The 14,181-nt window shown below is 53.5% G+C and overlaps 11 protein-coding genes across 15 annotated transcripts; 8 read left to right on the top strand and 3 right to left on the bottom strand.

Annotated features, from left to right (window-relative positions):
• Positions 1–302: 302 nt before the first annotated feature.
• Positions 303–3,173, top strand: KVP18_003353 (uncharacterized protein; the record flags this gene model as incomplete). 2 transcript variants are annotated; one of them, XM_067955026.1, is made up of 6 exons in its annotated part: positions 303–722; positions 750–943; positions 970–1,180; positions 1,209–2,597; positions 2,625–3,081; positions 3,109–3,173. In XM_067955026.1, the coding sequence occupies 6 exons, from the start codon at positions 303–305 to the stop codon at positions 3,171–3,173; spliced, it is 2,736 nt and encodes a 911-aa protein (XP_067807426.1). The 2 variants fall into 2 exon arrangements, with proteins under 2 accessions (XP_067807426.1, XP_067807425.1); XM_067955025.1 differs by lacking the exons at positions 303–722; positions 750–943; positions 970–1,180 and having other exon boundaries at positions 1,188–3,173.
• On the bottom strand, positions 645–836 carry KVP18_003362 (uncharacterized protein; the record flags this gene model as incomplete). Its single annotated transcript, XM_067955037.1, has 1 exon — positions 645–836. The coding sequence occupies one exon, from the start codon at positions 834–836 to the stop codon at positions 645–647; it is 192 nt and encodes a 63-aa protein (XP_067807437.1).
• A 47-nt stretch (positions 3,174–3,220) lies between the features above and the next one.
• Positions 3,221–3,996, top strand: KVP18_003356 (uncharacterized protein; the record flags this gene model as incomplete). 2 transcript variants are annotated; one of them, XM_067955029.1, is made up of 2 exons in its annotated part: positions 3,221–3,232; positions 3,259–3,996. In XM_067955029.1, 2 exons carry the CDS (start codon positions 3,221–3,223, stop codon positions 3,994–3,996), a joined length of 750 nt encoding a protein of 249 aa, XP_067807429.1. The 2 variants fall into 2 exon arrangements, with proteins under 2 accessions (XP_067807429.1, XP_067807430.1); XM_067955030.1 differs by lacking the exon at positions 3,221–3,232 and having other exon boundaries at positions 3,373–3,996.
• A 63-nt stretch (positions 3,997–4,059) lies between these two features.
• Positions 4,060–5,313, top strand: KVP18_003360 (uncharacterized protein; the record flags this gene model as incomplete). The annotated part of the gene is made up of 1 exon (XM_067955035.1): positions 4,060–5,313. One exon carries the CDS (start codon positions 4,060–4,062, stop codon positions 5,311–5,313), a length of 1,254 nt encoding a protein of 417 aa, XP_067807435.1.
• A 116-nt stretch (positions 5,314–5,429) lies between these two features.
• KVP18_003361 (uncharacterized protein) lies at positions 5,430–5,693 on the top strand (the record flags this gene model as incomplete). The annotated part of the gene is made up of 1 exon (XM_067955036.1): positions 5,430–5,693. One exon carries the CDS (start codon positions 5,430–5,432, stop codon positions 5,691–5,693), a length of 264 nt encoding a protein of 87 aa, XP_067807436.1.
• Positions 5,694–5,804: 111 nt separating this feature from the next.
• KVP18_003363 (uncharacterized protein) lies at positions 5,805–7,351 on the top strand (the record flags this gene model as incomplete). 2 transcript variants are annotated; one of them, XM_067955038.1, is made up of 2 exons in its annotated part: positions 5,805–7,220; positions 7,250–7,351. In XM_067955038.1, 2 exons carry the CDS (start codon positions 5,805–5,807, stop codon positions 7,349–7,351), a joined length of 1,518 nt encoding a protein of 505 aa, XP_067807438.1. The 2 variants fall into 2 exon arrangements, with proteins under 2 accessions (XP_067807438.1, XP_067807439.1); XM_067955039.1 differs by having other exon boundaries at positions 5,805–7,322.
• A 22-nt stretch (positions 7,352–7,373) lies between these two features.
• KVP18_003355 (uncharacterized protein) lies at positions 7,374–7,769 on the top strand (the record flags this gene model as incomplete). Its single annotated transcript, XM_067955028.1, has 1 exon — positions 7,374–7,769. One exon carries the CDS (start codon positions 7,374–7,376, stop codon positions 7,767–7,769), a length of 396 nt encoding a protein of 131 aa, XP_067807428.1.
• A 28-nt stretch (positions 7,770–7,797) lies between these two features.
• Positions 7,798–9,085, top strand: KVP18_003357 (uncharacterized protein; the record flags this gene model as incomplete). 2 transcript variants are annotated; one of them, XM_067955031.1, is made up of 2 exons in its annotated part: positions 7,798–8,988; positions 9,017–9,085. In XM_067955031.1, 2 exons carry the CDS (start codon positions 7,798–7,800, stop codon positions 9,083–9,085), a joined length of 1,260 nt encoding a protein of 419 aa, XP_067807431.1. The 2 variants fall into 2 exon arrangements, with proteins under 2 accessions (XP_067807431.1, XP_067807432.1); XM_067955032.1 differs by having other exon boundaries at positions 7,798–9,033.
• Positions 9,086–9,121: 36 nt separating this feature from the next.
• On the top strand, positions 9,122–10,453 carry KVP18_003354 (uncharacterized protein; the record flags this gene model as incomplete). The annotated part of the gene is made up of 1 exon (XM_067955027.1): positions 9,122–10,453. One exon carries the CDS (start codon positions 9,122–9,124, stop codon positions 10,451–10,453), a length of 1,332 nt encoding a protein of 443 aa, XP_067807427.1.
• A 33-nt stretch (positions 10,454–10,486) lies between these two features.
• KVP18_003358 (uncharacterized protein) lies at positions 10,487–12,523 on the bottom strand (the record flags this gene model as incomplete). Its single annotated transcript, XM_067955033.1, has 1 exon — positions 10,487–12,523. The coding sequence occupies one exon, from the start codon at positions 12,521–12,523 to the stop codon at positions 10,487–10,489; it is 2,037 nt and encodes a 678-aa protein (XP_067807433.1).
• Positions 12,524–12,827: 304 nt separating this feature from the next.
• On the bottom strand, positions 12,828–13,073 carry KVP18_003359 (uncharacterized protein; the record flags this gene model as incomplete). The annotated part of the gene is made up of 1 exon (XM_067955034.1): positions 12,828–13,073. The coding sequence occupies one exon, from the start codon at positions 13,071–13,073 to the stop codon at positions 12,828–12,830; it is 246 nt and encodes an 81-aa protein (XP_067807434.1).
• Between the last annotated feature and the right edge of the window lie 1,108 nt (positions 13,074–14,181).

Below are 14,181 nucleotides of genomic sequence, written 5' to 3'. Positions count from 1 at the left end.
GCGGGATTCAAAGTCCCGAGTGCTAACCTCTACACCACACGACCTCATATAGATCCCGAGCACGAGCACGCTTTGGCGAACCCTGGGTTCGATTCCGAGCACGAGACCTTTTTCCTTTTTTGGCGAAAGATGCCGCCCTGTCATCATGTAGTGCCTCCTCCATCGATCTATATGAGGTCGTGTGGTGTAGAGGTTAGGACTCGAGACTTTGAATCCCCTTCGGTTCCCAGCTCGTCTCCTACGAGGTCAGCGATTTACGTGCCGATTACAGCTCGTAAGAGACATGACGATATCCCAAATTCATGACCGAATTCGCATCCTCAGGTCAAGACTGGGAAACGAGCCCTCTCGTTGAGACGGGGCCATCGATGCTGTCCATGTCGCAAAGGCACGTCTCGGTGGATGTGGACATGTCATGCGTGACGTTACCTAAGTATCTACGCCTCCGCACACTACTCGCGCCTAATTGCGTCCCTTTGGTTGTGCAGCAAGAATGTCGTTGGTCGTACCTGGACAACATGGCTCTCGGGAAGGAGCTGTGCAACGCACTAACTTCCTTGTGCGTTCCGTACAGAGGGTTCAGGGTTTGGTGTCGCGTTCAGCAACGAACTATTGACGTCAGGGTAGACTCCAGAGGCATCTGTTCAGTCAGCTTCCGGCTGACTGACGATCCTTCGACGCAACGACGACGGCAGTCCTTCCTCCAACATCATCTGCTTGGGGTAGGGAAGTGAATGCTCCGTATTCAGCACGATGGGGTGAAGTTGACCCATGTAGACGAAGATATCATCACTATTGCCTACGACCCCGCCAAGATTGGGCTTCGTGTCCTGCATAGCCACACTGCAGCTATTGGACTCTCAGGTAACCTGTTGGAGCTCCTAACGAGGAGGTTGACTCCGCAGCCAGCCTTTCTCAGGTCTCTATGCAGTGCGATTCTCTTGTGGGTAGTAGGGGACTCTCCCATAGATTCCTGATATGGCCTGAAATGAGCCAGCTTAGCCCAGGATTGGCGCTGCTCAACACCTTTCGGAGGGAGCTTCTTTCCTTGTGCGCGTTATCAATCGCATGTTTCGCCGACAGGGATGCCGAAATGCTAGCGAGGAACCTGTCCCGCCTGAAGAAACCGTCGCCGACCCTGGTCTGGATATTGCTCTCCTCCCTCACACTGCTCTTTGGGGTAAGCCATGAAGGAGCTTCTCAGCCAGACTGCGGCTGGCTGGACCACGCTTGCACTTCGGGGCATATTCTCTGTTGCAGAAGAGACGAGCATGGTGCCTATGTGCGTTCTGATCGTGACGCATCGTCAGCTCGCCGTCCTAGCCAGGCGCGTTGTTTTGTACATCACCGCTGACGACGAAGAAGCGTCTTCTTCATGTCTCTTGCTCCGTGATGGACAGCTTGAGACCTGCTCGACATTCGAAGTTCAAATTGGAGACGTCGTAGTGCTGAAACCCCTTGACAATGTGGACGTGGATGGTTTCCTCACTGCTTCGGCCATGCTGACCTCCGACGGGAGAGTCAGACATGCGGAACTACCACCACACACCGCTTGTACAATGAAAATGAGCCCAGTCAGCGGTGACGCGACAGTCTCTTTCACACTGGCGGACTTGCCTCTGCGGGTTAACGCCGGCGCTACCTACTTGTCAGGCCCTTACCTTCTGATTACGGTTACACAGGCGGCTGCGCTATCTCATGAGGCATTCGAGAAGAAAAAGGTCGACGAAGCTATCTCTGCGATAGACGACTTGTGGGTGTCACGGGTGTCGCTGGTGGGAATGACCTCCCTCGTCGCTGCCGTCACAGTGGGCGGTGTGGGCTTACTGACAGGCTCTGTGCACCTATGTTGGCCTTTAGTGTCAATTTGCCTTCTCCATGACCTTTCAGGCTCACTCTGGATGATCTCTCTGGTTCTCCACCGTCTTCGTCGTCAGATGAACCAATCCAAGATCCGCGCTGTCGGCAACGGAGTCCTCACTGAAATCGTGTCGGTCTCGGCTATCTTCACCACCCATCGGTCGCTCCTGGATTCCACCGCTCCTGGCAAGGTGGTCGTTGATGAAAAGCACATCTCTGATGATGGTACCTTGTGCGAGAGCTGTCCATCGAGAAGCATGCTAAGAGGAGGCGACTTTCTCTGGGGAGTGGTGGGGCTCGTGGAAAAGTCCGCACTTGACTCCTTGGTTGACACACATCCCGACTTCTCGACGTCTGTAGCCTGTTGCATCATCGACGCAGCGGGTGATAGAATGGGTCGCGTGGCCGATAACTTCTCGGTACAGGACGTACAGATGGTCAACGGTTTCGTAGAAGCCAAGCTCAGGTGCCGAATCCAGGGCAACGATCACAGTGTCAGCGTTGGCTCCCCGCGACGCTGCGAGCCCGGATTTGCGCCTCTAGATGCGTGGGTATCGGATAAGTGCGCCCGCGGAGTCCTCCCAATCCTCGTTGCCCTAGACAACCACTACCGATTGCTTTTGGGAATCTCACCAGCACAAGAGGATGAGGACGCGGCCTCACATCTAGGCAAGATTCAAAAGGCTGGCTTTGCTGTTATGATGAGCTCCAGCATTCCGAAGGAGTTGCTGTTAACTGTGAGTAGCAGGAAATCATTCAATCAGTGGTTCTCGAACATGGGGCTAGCCAATACTGCCGACAGGTCAGGTGATGACCGCAGGCTCGAGTCGGCGCTCGCCAACCATTGGGAAGGCGCTGGTTTGACTCGTCGAGACTGCAACGTGTCCCGACCACTGTTTATCCAGCGTCTCTGGAACGGCAGCCCGTTATTGTCTAAGCCATCGTCGGCCAGGGTCTACCTCCCATCCGCTGGGAACCCCGCTGCTCACGTGCACGCCTTCTTGAATATGTGCCACAAGGCACACGCCCAGGCGTTAGTCGCTCTGGTCTGGAACCTGGTCGTCGTCACCATCATACCTTTCCTCGGCATGATCAGTCCGTTCAGGGCCTTGGTGTGGACCTTCCTTCTGGACAGCGGTTGTCTGTTGTGCGCGGCACTGCTCCTTTTCTGGAACGCCCATCAAGCGTGGGAGAATTTCACCTCGAGGATGGTAAGTCGGGGTAAGTTAAAACAGAATCTTCAAACAGTACGTACCATCCAACGACTGCTATCGTCCAGGAAAATGCTTTGTGACCCAAGTTCATGTCTGTAAACCCTGAGCGTCTTGGTGTTGAGTCATCCGTGTAATCGTGCTTTTGGATGCCCAGACATGTGAGTTCGAGTCCACAATCAAACAGCGCCACACATTTCGTGGACGATTCAGCTCCAAGACATACGAGATTGGCGGCGTCGTCTCAGTTGATGCAGGCTCGGCCACCCCGATTCGAGTAGAAGGGTCAGACGTACCTGAGATGATTGGCGTTATGGGGCCTCGTGACATGGCAGCTCTGAGAGTAATCCTTCGTATGTGGCAAGAACACGCCAGGGTCGGCCAACTATGCGACTCGCCAATTCCACTAGACAACGTGTTCACACAGAGGTCTCACCCTTTCGAGCTCTCAGTGTGTGACCACCTCTCATCTGTTGAGGCGAGGCAGTTCTTGACAAGGTTCCTTTCCACGCTCAGACCGCAACTAGACGAGAACCACCGACTTTACCGGTATAGCTTAGGAGCACCGATGCTCCCCTTTCACTTCGTTGAGGCCATCTTACACCCTTCTCACATCGGCCCAGCCCTTGAGATTCTAGCTGATTGCGGTCCGTCTCTAACTTGGAACGAGAGAGGGTGTCTAGCGTTGGCAGCTCTGATGGATTGCAAATCCAACCTTCCATGTGCATCTTGGTTCATACCGCTGTGCTACAATGGAGTGTGCGCTACCAACAATTCCCAGTCTCCGGACGCAGTCTTCGAGCGCTTCCTCTCAAGCCTCCAAGAGGATGGTGAGATCCATCCCCTGTGTGTGACCCACCTGAAGCCAGTGACTACTCTCGTTGATGCGAAATTGCTCCGCCATCTGCAGCGAGAATTGCTGTGATCGGGTTGTGGGTTGTGACCCAAAATGAGTCATGATCATTTGATTTATAATTACATTTTTGAGATGGCAGCTCAAAAGAAATATGGAGACCTACTAACTTCTCAGGACTTCATTGACTGCGAAGCTGCCCATGGAGCACATAACTACCACCCTCTGCCTGTCGTGTTGAAGCGAGGCCAGGGCCCTTTCCTTTGGGATGTCGAAGGCAAACAGTATTTTGACTGCCTGTCAGCATACTCCTCAGTAAACCAAGGACACTGCCACCCTCGACTGGTTAAGGTCATGCAGGAGCAGTGCTCACAGCTAACACTCACGTCACGCGCTTTCCACAACGACCAGATGGGTGCTTACGCGAAATACATCACAGACTACTTCGGATACGACAAGGTTCTTCCAATGAACTCTGGGGTGGAGGCTGGCGAGACGGCAGTGAAACTTGCGCGGAAGTGGGCGTACGAGGTCAAAGGGACTGAACCCAACCAAGCGCACATTGTGTTCGCCAAGAACAATTTCTGGGGGAGGACGTTGGCTGCCTGCTCATCCAGCACGGACCCTGACTGCTACGGTAACTACGGTCCCTTCATTCCCAACTTCCACGTCGTGGAGTACAACGACGTCGAAGCTCTGCGCGCGCTGTTTGAGTCACTCGACAACGTCGCCGCCTTCTACATCGAGCCCATCCAGGGCGAAGCGGGAGTTGTCGTGCCTGCAGACGGTTACCTAAAGAAATGTCAAGAGCTCTGCAGAGAGTTCAACGCGCTATTGATCTGCGACGAGATTCAGACGGGCCTTTGTAGAACAGGCCGGCTGCTCTGCTCTGACTGGGACGGCGTTAAGCCAGACATTCTGGTGCTGGGCAAGGCGTTGTCTGGCGGTATGTTGCCTGTATCCGCTGTCCTGTGCTCCGATGAGATCATGCTCACGGTAAAACCAGGTCAGCATGGGTCTACCTACGGGGGCAATCCTCTGGCCTGTGCCGTGGCCATGGAGGCTCTGCGCATCCTCAAGGACGAGAACCTTGCTGCTAGAGCGGAAGAGCTCGGGAAGCGGTTCATGGGCCGAATCGCGGCGCTATCCGAGGAGGTCGACTTCATTGACCACGTTCGAGGCCGGGGGCTGCTCATAGGTGTTGTGTGTAAGGAGGGACATCCTATAAGCGCCTGGAAAGTGTGCTTGGAACTCAAAGAACGCGGAGTGCTCGCGAAGCCTACGCACGAGCATATTATACGCTTTGCACCTCCGCTTGTCATCACAGACGAAGAGCTGGATGAGCTCTTGGGACGAGTGGAAAGTGTGTTCAAAAACTCCAAGATGTAAGTATCTGACTTTGACTGAATGTTAATAAAAGATTGTGCGCGCCGCCGATAATAAGCTGATACCTAGGCCCCACAATCATGGGCCTAATCTAGGGATTATTCACTGCGGTTATCTAAATGACTTCCTTTGATCAAGCTACTGCATTCGTTGCCAACCCTGCTAGTGGCTCGTGGACCCCCACCAACGACCAGAAGTTGCGGTTTTACTCTCTTTTCAAGCAGGCCACTGAGGGGGACTGCACAGCCGCAGCACCCTCGATGATAAAATACGAGGCGAAGGCGAAGTGGACGGCCTGGAATTCGGTTAAGGGCATGGGGCGAGAGGCGGCTCGCGAAGCGTACGTGGCCGAGTTGACAAAACTCGTGCCCAAATGGATGTGATTTTTTCCTGCGATTGAACTGAGAGTGTAACACAAAACTCTGAAAGCGCGAGGTACACCGCTACAATGGCTGTGTGTACATCAGTCTGATGCGTGTGGATATTTCCGTGACATGCAGCTAACCGGCGACATTAGTTATCTCCACCGCCTTGTACGACTCGGACCCAAGGAGCAGGTGGAGGTCCAGACTACAACAGCCGAGGACGCTAGTGGTAGTGACAGCGAAGTTGATAATGCCGTCCAGCAACAATCGACTTTCTGCGTGAAGACCTCGATCATAGGTCTCTTCAACGAGTTGCAAGGCCTGCTAGGCCCAACTTGTCGACGACAGTGCCTAATCGCGCTGTATTTGGAACAGTGTCTCCTTCACCGGCCAGCGATTTCAGCGGCAGGCATGGCTGCTCGTGTGGCGTTCATTTGCCTGGAGCGCCGGCTGCCAGTCCGTCAGCTGATCCTGATCCACGCTGGCCTCTCCATTGGCCTAACGCGTGCCCTCGATGTGACCAGCATTCTCAGTCAGACTTGCCGGCCAACTCCGCACCATATAGGGTCTGCTGGGTTCGACGCTAGGGCGATGAGCTGGGCTTGCGAGCCTTACGCCGTTCCTGCCGAGGCTGAAGCCATTTTGCGAGTCTTCAACGAGGAAATACCCAGATCGAAGCCTGCTTCATGCGTGATGGTTTGGCGTAAGCCAAACGTAATGCCTGGACGGCCAGCGCCCATCAAGCGAAATCGTTCACGTTCGCCAGCGGTGTTGCCGCCGGATCTCCAGGCAGTCGTGGACCCTTTTGTACAATTGGCTAGGACGGGAACAGCCCAGGTCCGACAGAGAGCGGACGCCCTGCAGAAGACGCTCAACGGCTCACCAGGGGATATCGAGGGCTCCGTGCTGCAAAAAGCAGCTTATGAAATTGCTCAACAGGTCATCTTGGCAATAAACCGCGCGCTGTGCCGGGACTGGAGCCTGGCTGCCACTTTTCGCTTTGTCGAAGCCAGTATGTTCATGCTGGCGTTCGCCGAATCAGCGTTCGATTCGCCGCTGGAACATGTGTCAACCACAGTGGTACGGTTATCTCATGGTGAAATCCATGACCTGCCAACTGCGGCCCTGACACTCTGGTGTCTGCAGCGATCAGCAGCCGCCGAAGCTTTCCTAACCTGCTTTCCCAAGCAGCCTCTCGAGTTGCGAGAGTTCGCTGAAGACTGGTTGCAACAATTTGCCCCGGGATCCGGAGCTTTGCCAGACCGCCTGCTGCTTTGTGCCCTCACCTTTAACTTTATCGAGCTCGAGTCGTCATTGTACGCTCTCCTGTTCTCTTCTCACTCGCATGTTCCGATGGTTACTGAGGAAGTCCCTTGTGCGTTCCTAGGCGATACCTACTCTGCAAACGATGCTGTTTGCCTGCTTGTGGATCTGCAGTCGAATCTTCTGGCTTCAAGATTTCGACCTGGTTCGACCTGGCAGAAGGGCCTGCTCCAGATGCACATCCTTGCTGAAGTCAAGTCCCTACTGGCTGAACTCTACAACGTAAGCACCAGTTCAGCCCAGATACCCAGAGACTACACAAGACTCAAGTCGAATACATATCCGACACAACCCTCTTCCGAATCCCCACCCACGATTTGCTAATCATGGCCAAATCTCTCTGCACAGTGTAATAGTTCATTTTTGTGCACTCTGATGAGTAACGCTCAACTCTTTCAGTACTATAACACCAACTTCACTGGCACCCCTGCAGCCACCGAAAGCAAGGCTCGACTTCAATGCCACGAATGCCAACGCCTGCTAGAGTACGACGCAGGCGCTCAGTACGTCTCGTGCTTCGGATGCAACAAGATGAATGCAGTTGAAGCTAATAACCCCGTCGGCGGCAAAGTCATCGCTGGAGTCTGCTACGGCTGCAATACAACCAACTTGCTGCCTCATGGGGTGCTTTTTATGCGCTGTGGATCATGTCACGAGATAAACAACCTAAAGCACGGGTACAAGGACGGCTTCAAGGAGGATGCTTTCAAGGAGGATAATTTCAAAGCAGACACCTTCAAAGAATCCACCTTTGAGGAGGAGGAAGCTTGAAACATTTGTGTTGAATTTGATCAATTTGATGTCTTATAGAGTTGCAGGATTTTCCGGAGCCTTGATAGTAAGCTCTCTTCTGACCAAGGTTATCTTGAGCAAGCGTCGCTCTACAGGGTCGGAATGGTTTAGTATCTTGGAGCGTACGTTTCTACCGGCATACTTTCTGGCTACTCTCGCGGACTGGTTGCAAGGCCCTTATGTTTATGCACTATACGCCGACTATGGATTTTCCAAAGCGGAGATAGGTCAACTATTTGTGGTGGGATTCGGCACAAGTGCTGTGGTAGGACCTATTGTGGGCTCCTTCGCTGATTCCTACGGCCGGAAGAAGTCCTGTCTCCTTTACTGCCTGCTCTACATTGTGACCTGCCTGACCAAGCATATTAACGACTACAGAGTCTTGATGCTTGGCCGTGTTACAGGTGGCGTTGGCACTAGTATCCTTTTCTCTAGTTTTGATTCGTGGATGGTCGCGACGCATCATGCAGGCAACGCGGAAATGTCTACAGGCCCTACATTCTCTAAGATGGTCTTCGGGAACGGTCTGGTCGCGATTGCCGCCGGTACCATCGGCGCCGTCGTAGCAGATGGCTACGGGAAGGTGGCGCCGTTCGACGTGGCTATTGTTAGCCTGATTGTGGCATTCATTCTAATACTGTTCACCTGGACTGAGAACCATGGAAAAATTGACGAGTCCAGCGCGAGCAGCATTAAGTTGGGCCTGCTTGAATGCTGGCAAAACACCTCACTGCTGTGGGCTGGGCTCGTACAGGCTTCGTTCGAGTCAGCGATGTACATTTTCGTCCTCAACTGGACACCCGCCCTCCCGCTCCAGATCAATCATGGTGAGGTGTTTGCTGCCTTCATGGCGGCAACGATGGCTGGGTCGAATGTTTGCAGTTGGCACGAAAAACGCGGCCGGCCACAGGAAGACATGGTTGTCCTGTGCTTTGTTTGGGGGTTTGCTTCACTTCTGATTCCCGTCCTGGTAACAGACTGGTTCATCCGAATCGTCGCCTTCTGCTCCTTCGAGGTTGCCGTCGGCATCTACTTTGCATCCTTCTATACCGTCAGGGCTCATGTGGTATCCGATGAGCACCGAGCGACAGTATTAAACATCTTCCGCATTCTACCCAACTTCCTTGTCATCTGCTTCTGCTTGTCATCCGGCTACCTTGGCGTGGAGGTCACACTGATCATGTGCTGCGGACTTTTGGTGAGACGTCATTGGTTTTCTCATACAGGTGGTCGGTCTCTTTAGTGCCGCAAAACTCCATGAGCAACTTTCAACCAAAGAGGGCATTGACCTGTGACATTGCAGTGCGGACAAATCTCATAAATCCCAATAGATGCGCCGGTGTACAGGCGTTCTGGTTGGCTCCGACGCTGCCATCGTCTCCGGACGACGTTGCTTCGCATCCTCTGCCGGCGACCGGATATCTGTAGTGACTGATGCTGGTTCCTCATTCGTCACTGAAGCCGCAGGCGCTGCGGAAGATTTAGGAGTGACGTCTGCCGGTGTGGTCGTCGTTTTTGCATCAATGGGTCTCACGACAATAAGATTGGTCACGGATGGGCAGGCTACATCCCTGGTAGAGCGCACTGAGCGCTTACTCCAATGGGAGGTGATCGGTAATGCATTGGAAGTGCTGTGGATATACGAGCTTGGAGTTTTATGGAGCGTTTTGGATCTCGTCACCCATAAGGCCTCTCTCAAGGAGATTCCGCTACCAGAAACCCCATTGAAAGGTGTTATTACACCGGACTGCGCCTTCCTGTCGAGCGCTACTACGCACTGGCGTATCACCTGGGGATCAGCCGCTCTTAGTCGAATCGGGCGTACACCTCACACCACAGAGGCGACTTATGGGATGCTGGAGAATGGCCTTTTCGTCGTTCGGTCACGCGGTAGGGTCTGGCGGCTCGATGCCAGCGGCAACGTGGTGAAAACGCTCAAGTTCTCCAGCTCTGCAGCGTGGAACCCGAATCAGTGCAGCCTTATCGACGACCATCTTATCCTCATGAACACGTCTGAGGGAGTGCTGCTTTTGGATACTAGGTCAGTAACCTCTCAGAAGCTTCTGCCTGCCATGGCCTGTGTTTTGAGACGGGGCTTGGTGATCTGCGCTTGTCAGGACTGGTTGTCGCTGAGGCAAACCTTAGACGCACTCTTGTTGAAGACGGACCTCACTGCTTACGGGTCTATCGGAAGAAGGACCCTTGTCTCTCTTAATTTCTCCTTGGAGGCCAAACCCCCTTCAGTAGAATTTATTCAAGCCGCCAAAACATGGAGGGAATCAACAGAAAGCGTGGTTGTAGGGTCTTGCGTCATTCCCGAATGTGGGTGGTACATGCTGAGAAGAGAGCTCCCCCTATGCCTCGATTGGAAGCCTTTAGGAATTCACGGTCCCCTGTGGCCTTCGCTGGAGCGGCAGCAGCGACGGCACGCTGGTCGGCAGCGGCCCGTGAAGCTCGAGCGCACCACTGCCGAGACCACTCAGCGGAGCAGCCCCGCTGCGTCACCTTTACAGCCTTTACACTCGACTGAGAAACGAGCGGAGTGCAGTCGTGTGGTCTGGCCCGCCCTGCACACAAGAAAAGTCCTCTGTAGTTCTGAGAGCTTCGTGCTGCAGTCGCTGCCTCTGGAGACTGCCACTAGAATTACTCAGAAAATGTGGTGAGTGCAACACAACAGACGATTGACGCGACGAAGATCACGCGGCCTGCTTCTGTGCCCTCCACTGACGCGCTATCTCGAGAATCTTGAGGTTCTGACCGGCCTCGGGCCCTTCGTCTCCAGGGAAGATATAAGCCGTAAACTGCTCGCTCCCTGCAGGCTCGCCTTGGGCATTCACCACCGTCCTTGTCCGTTTTACTTTCTTCGGCTGAAGGCGCCAAACGCGCTCTATGTCGTCCTCAGTGCCGGCGATGCGCTCCACAAGGAGCCACTTCTCCATTACGCGTGCTCGTTGCTCGTCGTGCCCTTGGAACTTATAGTGATCTGCAGCCTGTTGTACCACTTTTCGGGCCGCCTCGAGGTCCTTCCTCTGATCCAACTCGAAGTCTACGAACGCAAACCACCACTGCGGTGAATCGAACTTCTTCAGAAACCGTCGATAGAGATCGGCCACCTTGTCTAGTTCTCCATTCTCCAATTCAAATTCAATGTACCGCGACCAAATCGAATCAACGTTTGCCATCGCGTCCAACTCCGTGGCAACATCAAAGAGGTACCGAACTCTCTCCAACTCCTCCGCATTGAGCTCCAGGTCCACAAAGGCTAGCCATGCCTCCGGGTTCAACGGGTGAGCTTCTAAGAGCTTCGCCAAAATCGTTCTAGCTCTCTCGAAGTTGGCCATTTGAAGTTCCATGTCAGCGTATTGAAAGTAGACCTTAGGCTTGATCTGGCCACAAAGCCCAATGGCAGTCCCATAAACTTTGCGTGCACGAGCTAAGTCCATTTGTCGAATCTCAAATTCTGCAAACTGCTTCCAAAGTTTTGCGAACGTGAACTTTTTAGCTGGGATGGCAGCTACAGTCCGATGGTAAACCTCACGTGCCCTGTCGATATCGCCCATTGTGAGCTCCTCGAACACTGCGAAATTCAGCCAGATGTACACGTACCGTTTCCAGTAACGCTTGTCGAGCAGTGGAGGCTTGAATGTCACAGCCCTCTCGTACACTGCCCTTATTCGATCCGCGTCGCCAGCTCCTTCCTCAAGACGGATGAAGTCAAACCAGGTATCATAGTTGTGGGGCGTGTCCTTGATCTCTGTGTTGTAGTACAGCCGTCGTTTCTCTAGAACAGCGTCTTCGAGCTCCTGGCGAGATCCATGCATCTTTTGATACGACAAGAACCGTGGGTAAAGCTTCTCTCTCTGGTCCTTAGGGAGAACTCGAATGCCCTCTTGGTATATGGCCGAAGCCCGTTCGTAGTTCCTCTCCCTCGTCTCAAACTCCGCGAAAGCCAGGTAGAAATCTTCATCCACAGCCGTGGTGCCCAGCACCTCTACAGCTTTCTCAAACGCCGCTCGAGCCCGAGGTGCGCTCTTGTGTTTCTCCTCGAACTTGGCGAACTTCAAAAAACTCACTTGACAAGGAACAGTAGCCACGTAGCGTTCCATTGCCTGGCGAGCAAGCTGTATTTCTCCGCAACGCTCCTCAAAGTTGACAAACATTATCCAAGCTTGGCCGTCAGGACACCACTCCATCCACCGATTGAAAACCTGACGGGCTCCTACATAGTTCCCCAGCAACTCCTCCATGTGTGCATACTTGAACCAGAATTGGTCGTTGCGCGGCAGCAGTTGACATACGCGGTCATAGAGGTTTCTCGCGCTGTTCACGAACTTATTTTTCGTTTCCATGTCCAAATAGTGCTGCCATAGGATGGTGTTCTGAAAGTCCACATTCAGTGCCCTTTCAAACACAGACCGGGCACGAAGAAACTCCTTTTGTCCAGCCTCCCAATCCGCGTACTGAATCCAGAGCCCGAGGTGGTGTCTGTGCATACGCAGTCGATCTTCGAACTCCTTTCGTTTGGCGGTTTTATATTCCTGTAGCTCCTCTTCGTCGACAAATCGAGTACGTTGGCGCTTCACCTCCTCCCCCTGACGCTCCAACGCCTCGCGTAGCAGATGCTCCGCCGAGATTTGAATGGGGGCTGGAGTTTTGTTCTTTACATCCAGACTCTTCGTCGTGCCTGGGAGGCCAGGCACGAGCTTCCCAGTGCTGAAATCCTCCGATGACATAACAAAATCAGGATTTTTGACGGGTTGCTTCAAAAATGAACACTAAAGATTCGCCATTCTGTTTTTGAATATTCGTTCTCCCCTCTGAAGAGATTCGGTCTATCCTCCTCCCCCTGACGCTCCAACGCCTCGCGTAGCAGATGCTCCGCCGAGATTTGAATGGGGGCTGGAGTGTTGTTCTTTACATCCAGACTCTTCGTCGTGCTTGGGAGGCCACGAGCCTCCCAGTGCTGAAATCCTCCGATGACATAACGAAATCAGGATTTCTGACGGGATCTCTTAAATTTCGTAATGTTTCAGGTTCTTAGAAAACATCATAATGTGTTGCCACTCGAAAGTGCACCTCCCGGTTGTGCCTGGCGACGAAAGTGGACCTCTCGTCCGTGAGCTCCTCCCTCAGACGCCGGGCTTCCTCCAGCGAGTAGGGGAAGTCGGTGAATTCCAAGATGTTGGCCGTTACTAGAGAGAGTATAGACGTGCTTGCGTCGAGTTCCATACGCCACCAGTCAAGGTTTTGGGGCACAACGTTTTTCGAGGACAGAATGTGCATCTAGGGGCCCACCAGAAAGAAGGCGATGATCTTCCGGCGACCTGGCTTGGTGGGGTCGGCCAACCTGAACGGCTGGACCTGGTGCTGGTAGAAGTTAGGGAAGCACAGTAGTCGTCCCTCCACCATTTCGACAGCACCCAGTCGCTGATTCCGTGGTTCCTCGCCACCCAACCTGTGCAAATCCGATCCAAGGGTTGTCGTCTGCTGCCTCGGTTACGCCCACTCTAAAGGCCAGTTCAGACTCGGTGATATTCTCTATGTCGTAGTAGTAGAGGCGTGGCCACTATGGATTCATTTCTCATACCTTCCACATGCCAGGCACCACCAGAATACTCAGGCATCTCCGGCGTCAGGTGGATGTTGGTTGCCTTCACGATCACCTGCAGCTGCCGACCTCGAAGATCTACGTTCTTCTTAAGCAGGCAGGAACCGTTCGAACACGTTGTCGAAGGGATGTATGGGAACTCGCCTGAAATGCGAGAACTCCTCCTTGTTATGGGGGCCTCACGATCGGAGGTTTTCCGCCCTCGGTGAGGACAGTGCTGAACGAAGTGGTTAAATACTCTGCAGGAATCGTACAAGTCGCCAAAGTGAGCCGGGTGCAGGTTATTGATGTAGGAGGTGAAGGTTGACGAGCCTCACATGTACCTTAGATGGAAGCCATTGGAATTTTTCGGAGATGCTGTAGTCGACAGCACCGGCGATAGTCGACACCACCGAAGCCGCCGTCATCACCCCTCCACGAGATGTCACCGTGCTCGGGCACTGGAATCACCTGGCACTTAAGACGCATTCATGAGTTCCCAGCAGGAGACCTTCCGTAGACGATGTATGAGATTCTAGCACCTGATTGTCACTTCTGGGGTGCCAGTCCTTCTGATCATTCGGGACGTTCTCCAGGCGTTTCAGTGCAGAGGATAACTTAACTTAAGCCGGAGGTCATCAGAGACCACGTTATCCGCTAGGAAGACCCCCTCCACGGCTGAGATCTGGGCCTCCTCGAGGGACTGTTTGGCACTTTGTAGTGATTGTTTCATCAAATACCTTGGTCGCCCAGTCAGGTTTACAGCGAATACCCATCATCAACCCCATAATGGCCTGCTCTCTC

The sequence above is a fragment of a genome (assembly GCF_019968955.1).
Source record: "MAG: Porospora cf. gigantea A chromosome Unknown PgA_NODE_601_length_14181_cov_390.179, whole genome shotgun sequence".
In the NCBI taxonomy this organism is placed as follows: domain Eukaryota; phylum Apicomplexa; class Conoidasida; order Eugregarinorida; family Porosporidae; genus Porospora; species Porospora cf. gigantea A.
The sequence above is the reverse complement of the archived record's forward strand: the minus strand, read 5'-3'. Positions and strand labels throughout refer to the sequence as shown.